Source organism: Alligator sinensis, unplaced genomic scaffold (assembly GCF_000455745.1).
Source record: "Alligator sinensis unplaced genomic scaffold, ASM45574v1 scaffold677_1, whole genome shotgun sequence".
NCBI classification, from domain to species: Eukaryota; Metazoa; Chordata; order Crocodylia; family Alligatoridae; genus Alligator; species Alligator sinensis.
The window spans coordinates 817885-824692 of record NW_005842276.1 but is presented as its reverse complement, the minus strand read 5'-3'; the positions used below and the strand labels follow the sequence as shown (position 1 = coordinate 824692).

The 6808-nt window shown below is 41.7% G+C and overlaps 1 protein-coding gene across 1 annotated transcript in view; it reads right to left on the bottom strand.

The window, feature by feature from the left end:
- COLEC12 (collectin subfamily member 12) overlaps positions 1–6808 on the bottom strand; it is a 181373-nt gene that overhangs the window by 155055 nt on the left and 19510 nt on the right. The window contains exon 2 of the mRNA XM_025209267.1: positions 2692–2742. Within this exon, the coding sequence (XP_025065052.1) occupies positions 2692–2742 (51 nt within the window). The remainder of the gene's footprint in view (positions 1–2691; positions 2743–6808) is intronic.

Here is a 6808-nt window from a genome sequence, read left to right as displayed (position 1 = left end):
CCGGGGGGGGGGGGGGGGGGAGCGGGGTAGAGAGGTGCCCATTACCACCAACTTTACAGATAAGGAAACTGAGGCAAGGAAACTTGTTCCAAGATAGACTAAAGCACTGAAGTCAGGTTTAAAAGCTCACATGTCTTGGTTCTCACTTACATCCTTAAACTAGCAGACCCCATGATATGTTTTGACTTCAACATCCAGGGAGTCTGACTTTAAACTAGATTGCAGGATTCCATTCCAAGTAGTGGTATCTACCTCCAGTTCAAGAGGTTAACACTCCACTGTGTGTGTATGTGTGTGTATATATATCACATAATTACTCCAATTTGTATTGTTCACACACACAAATCAGGTAATAGGACTATTAAAAAACATTTCCTGCAACACAAAGATGGCATGTACAAATAGACAGGTAATTTATGCATTTCTTAATAGGAGACATTAAGGACTAGTTTTTGAATAGCAGGTTGAAGCAGGGGCAAAGCAAGTTTTCCCTGCTACCATAGTGAGCATGAAGGAGAAGGTTGTGGCTAGTTTCAGATTTAGCAGTTCTTTTTGAAAAATTGCTCCTTCTGCCTCCCTCCCTGAAAGAGAACAACAAATAATGTAGACATTTCAAGAAGGGATTTGAATGGGATGCAAGAGGATTATAAAATTCCCACCACAGTGTGAGTATTGGATATGCACATGAAATTTCCTGCCTTCCCCTTACATATGGCTCTTCCAAACCAAAGAACAGTTTAGGGTTTTATTTCCAGATTCTGCAGACGTCAGGAAAAACTCCCTGAACACTGGAATTTTGTTTTCACGAAGGAGGAAAGATTAAAGTTATTTCCTACAAATGGAACTAACCTACTCTCTCAGATCAGAGCAAGAGTAGGGGAAATCATTTCCTACTGCCAGTACCATTCTGCTTTACCCCCTTCTACCTCTTTTGAAAGCAGTAATAAAAAATGATTCTGGGAATGATGAAATGTACAGGAGAAATGAGTCATGTTGTTAGTGCTGCACCATTCAGAGCAAAGAAAAGAAAAATGAAAGCCAGCTGACACATTAACACCTATTATGCTACACTACTTCACTGCTACAAGAATATGAGGACTTCCACACTAAAACTTTCCAGTCCTTTTCAAGAACACCCTGAAGGAATCTGCATAGCAAATATGCAACTTGGAGGGAAACTATTTTTATAATTCATGTTGAATTTTGTACTCTTCCTAGCTGGAGGTGACAACCAGTTACAATCTGCTGGAATTCCAGGGCTTAATCCAGCAGAAAGTATGTACAGCCTTATAGGCTTTCCAAGCCACAGATGCTGGCTACACAGTGAGTTGACCTATCCAACATAAAGCTCAGCCATAGGGAACTGTAGTGTAGTTCAGCAGAAGAGGTCAGCAAATGCAATCCTCACCTCCCAAACACCAGAACTCCTTATCCTCTTCCTCATTTTGGGGAGAGTGGGCCTTATTAATACACATCATTTAAATTCCCATTCCCATTTGAAAACAGGGGCAACTAAAGGGCTTCCTGTTCCAGATTGTAGATATAGATGGAGGACACTTCTTTTCCTACTGCTATGCATAATCTGAAGGACAGAAATATAAGGTGAGTTTTTTGCCTGATAGGTACTACAACCTTCACCTACCTGTAAACAGCCACCAAACAAAAAGGAATCTCTGGACCGCAGGCCCCTACAAAGCCTGACCCAATGGGGTCAGATTATCTATTGGTCATCTAGGAAAAAAACATCTTGCCCAGCATTTAGCTACACTTGGGCTCAGGACTTCCACACTATCAATACCATGACATTAGTGATAATTAGATGGAGTGGCCCTTGACCTTGGGAGGACAAAGAATGCCTCCAAGGTTGGCTGCCAAGGAGAAGGTTATCCCATGAGAACAGCAAATAGCCTCAGAAGCTTCTGGCCCTTTTTAGACTTGTATGGCACTGATTCCAATGCATTTCATAATCATTTCAATGAATAGAGGTTTGGGGTTTTTTTTTAAAAGGTGACAACTGATATTGTATGATTAGTAAAGAATATTCATACATAGCTATTAATAAGTTATCATGTTGCACTGTGTTAAAATCAGAAGCAAATAATGAAATGGTGATGAGGTTACTATTATTATTATTAGGGTTTGTTTTAAATGCTGAATAACCAGGCACCATACCTATTTCTGCCTTGATAACTTCCATCTTATGAGAAGGACATATAGGGAAACTCTAGCTGAAGTGTCACTTTGTTTTCCTGGAACCATTATGATTCCCATTGTGCTATTCCTGACAACTAAAATAGTCTTCTATAGGCCTAAGGAATGAGTGATTGCCAAGAATAAATTAATGAGGTACGCTACTATACCATTTTCTTAACTACCAGCAGCAATTCATTAGTGCTGAAGAACAGACTTTGTATGAAGTATTTATGAAAATAAGATAAAAACCAATAACTTGGAATGTGAAAGGAAGTTTAAAAAAAACTTTTAAAAACTTCAATTAGCAGAAGACCACTTCTAAAGGATGCTGCTTATTGATAAGGTCATACCAAGTCCCTTTTGTACTCTGCATATCTATCTTGGTCCAGTGGTTACCATGTTCCCATATCTTGTTTTACTGTTTCCAGTGAAAGGCTTTAAAACAAATGTTAGACCTTATCTAAGGAATAGCAATGTAACAGATGCTTTGTTACTTACCAAACCTTTTATAACCGAAGGACTGCACCTCCTCCTCTTCTGCAAAGTCGTCTACAGAGAGAGAAAAACAGATTTATACCATGATTAGAGTAGGATGCATAGCAAGCATACTACAAGCAAACTACTGAACCTTGTCTTTGAGAGTTCAGTTGATTTTAACGCATATTGCTGATCATTAGCATAGAAAAAGATCACTGAAATTTTCTTCTTGCCACTATTCCTCATCTACCCTAATCTTTGGCTACTTGCTGATACATGGAGTTTATTTCCTGTGTCACCAGGAGAAATTCAGTCCACAAACTGTCTCATATCATGGTTATTCTGGCAGTCTAAGTATAAACTTGACTAGACAAAGTCCTATTCACAAAACACACCACAATTAGCACTTAGAGTATCTGTGTTGGCAGCCTCAGCAAGTCAAAAGAATAAGTAGGGGCCAAGATTTAACTGCTTTCTAAACAGTAGAGGAGAGCAGGGTTCCTTCCAAGTTAGGGGTGACAAGGTCTTTTGGGCAAGCTTGGGCTATTGCTTGTGCTGCGCTTTTTTCTGTAAAAAAAGGGAAGATAAAGACTCAGATGCCAAAACCATCAGTCTCTCATTTTCATGCCACTATATGCACTTGGAGAGGTCAGTCCCATTAAGATGTGGGAAACAGAAATGACAAGCTGGCCAAACTCAGAGAGGTACCAAAATAAGAGTGTTTTGTCCTTTTGGGCTCTTTTACATGTGCTCTTGCACATTCTGATTAGAGCGTGTTGGAGCAGACTCTAATCGAGGACACTCCAGTGTGCTAGCAGCATCTCATGTATTCAGCGTCCCCACATTTCAAAATGACGGTGGGGACACTTTAACTAAACCTCATCAAATGGACTTTGGTTAAAGAGCCCCCACTGACATTTTGCAAAGCAGAGATGGTGAATACATGAGACATTGCATGCATTTTAATTAGAGCGGCTCCCAAGAGCTACTCTAATTAAAACACTGTCTCCTGCCCCCACCCTGGAGCACGGGTATAGGTGCCCTAAGTTTTCATCTTGCTTTAGTGGAGAATAGGAGGCTGGGAATCAGGTCTCCCATTCCTTTGGGCAACAAAAAGAGAAAAGAATGGCTGTGACTGTATCTGAGAACCATATCACAACTCTCTCATGTATACATATATAGGTGTATATGTATGTAAACTTTCTTAATCATTTGTCCCCTTCCTCCTACAGCCAGGAAGAAGAGTGTGGCCCTTTTCTTAGCTACTCAGGACCAGCTCAGCAGCTGAATTTTCTGGGTCTGGAGCCATGGCTAAGCAGCACTTTATTCTCCTCTAACCCCAGTTGCTAAAATAAAGAAGGTTGCCCTTCTCCTATACTTCCTGTCACCAGCTCCATATCAGTTCCACAGAATCCCAGAAGACAAGGATGATATGGCTGAATACCAGTCATCTATTTGCAGCCCCACTTTCTGCTACACTGAAATAGAACCTCACTCCTTCTCACATCACAATCTGCATTAGCAGCCTGCCGGATAGTGTCAAGTATTTCTGCCATGCTTCAGGATCCAAAACAATCCCACATCTTCACCAGTGGCTTGTCTCAGTTCATTCCTTTTGGGAGATGATGCCAGTCCCTAGACCCATGACATGCAAGCTGCTTTCACTGTCTATCTGGCTCACCCCCATCTGCTCAGTACAAAGTTATAGAAGGGGAAAAAATGAAGAAAATGCCATCCAGCAGCAGGAAAGATCTCAACTCAAAAGTTATTTGATCTGGTATAATCAGAAAACAGATCTATAAACTTCCAAATATCAAAGGCTCCCAGAAGACTTGCTGGACATGTTGCCTGACATGGTGAGGATATTCACAAAATTCATCAGACAGCGGAAAACGCCCTATCCAAACTCTTTACACAACATTTTCTACAAGTGCTGCACCCAACTATATATACTGTTCTCCATGGCTAGGTACAGACTCGATTGGTACCTAGATGGAATCAATCTAAGTTACCTGTTTCTCTGTAAGCACTGTTTATATCAGTAGCAAGCAGAACACCCATTTGTCCTTTGGTGGAGGAGGGGAAGGGGTAATCTTAAACCAGGTTCTGTCATTTTTAAACCAGCCTGTGTGTACTGAATTTCTGTTCTGCTACAAGCATAGACCAGTTTTATGTGCCAGATCTCTATTCTGTTACAGGTAAAGAGTAGTTTCCGATCACTTCTAATGGCAAAAGTACAACATATGGCATAGCAGGAAGCACAATTGTGTGGATCACACATCAGATCCCATCGTACCTTTACTTGCACATCTGGCAGCGGCCTAAGAAATGCCAGAACTCAGGTCTACTTCCTAAAACAACGTTGCTGCTTTTTAAGGCCCAAAGAAACCACTATCAGGGTTTTTCTCAAAGCTCCCGAATTCTGCAAATTCCAACACTGAGAATCCTACCCAGCAAAGATGAAGATCACCTCACGGTGAACACTAGCAAATCGGTGTGCAAGCAAAAACAAAACAAAACAGCTTCCTTGTTCAGTACTCAGAGCTTCAGAAATGTACTGTCCTTTTTATCAAATGGGAAGAACTGCATGAAACAGACTTCAGCTCAAGATTCCCAATTTTTCACTTCTTCCCCACCTTTTTAATCATAGTAATCACCCTCTTTGTTGCTCAGGAGTCTAACCTTGGTCTCTTCTTTGACTAGACCCTCTCTAACTCATACGGCCAAGCTACACCTACGTCTTGCTTCTGCTTTCTGCACATCTGCCATGTCCAACCATTCTTCCCTGCTCCCTCTTCCTAATTCTTGACCAGGCCTCCAATCATCTTGCACCATGTATATTGTAATATCCTTTTCTTGGACTTCAAACTCATAAGCTCGACCACTGCAATCCGTTCAAAATGCTGCTGCTAAGAAAGCTATCTCGAAAGTTGTTTGATCAGCAAACTCTCGGAAGAAACAAAGCTCAGAAGCAACAGACTGTGCCTGCTTTGGAAGGTAAAACTAAGGTCATGAACATAAAGATAAACAGTCTTGATAGACAGATTGGATGGGGCTAAAATGCAGCCCAGAAGAAAAGCATTTTCTGTTTCTAATTACTGCATCTGGAGTGGTTAATAAACTCTATTTTGTTTTTAAATTTTGTTCCTGTAAGTTCCAACGAAACAACTGAGGGAAATAAATCCAGAAGGACCCAGGTATGAGAAATGCCTGTACATCCTTTGGACAGAAATTTATATCATTGTTCTATGTTGAAGCTAAATGCAAAAATATCTACTTTATGTAAGAAATTGCTGTCTTTGCTCCTATTACAAAATGTGGACTGAAGGAAAGCACATAGATGGCACTTTAATCAGAAGGCACAAAACCATACCAAGGAATGAAAAAATCCAGGATACCATGGAAAGAAAAAAAGCAGACCAACCAAAAAAGGGATGCTGAGTATAGAGCAGGGGTGGGCAAAATACAACCCGTGGGCCATATCCAGCCTGCCAAGCACGTTCATCCAGCCCGCAGGACCCCCTGCTGCTGCACCACTGGGGATGTGTGGAGGGGTCGCCACACTCCCCTCACACCCACACCCTGTCCCCACAACCCCCCATATATACACAACCCCCCCACACACCCACATCCTACCACACACACACACCCCCACATACCCACCAGACATACCTCACAGACCACACCCACCTCACAGACCACAGCCACACCCACCATACACACACACATCCCACACGCCCACCACACACACAGCCACACCCACCATACACACTCACACCCACCATACATACACATATCACACAATATGCAAAACGAAGAGCTCATTTTTAGTTATATACTAAGCAAACACAAATCATGACAAAATATTTTTTGTAATAAAATTAATATATGTTATAGTAGGTGTTTGATTTTTAATGTATGATTTGATTATTTTTTGGTTTTATGATGGGAATCCCCCCTCCCCAAAAGGACTATTTGTGGGGGGGGGGGGGGTGCAAGAGGAGAGACTTCCGGTGGCAAAGGGCAGGTGTTAGGGGTGGGACTTCCGGTCCCAAGATGGTGGCAAGGCAACTGTCAAGGGGTGGGGATACCCATGTGGCCCTCGATAGCTCACCAAAACTCATTAAGTGACCCTTCA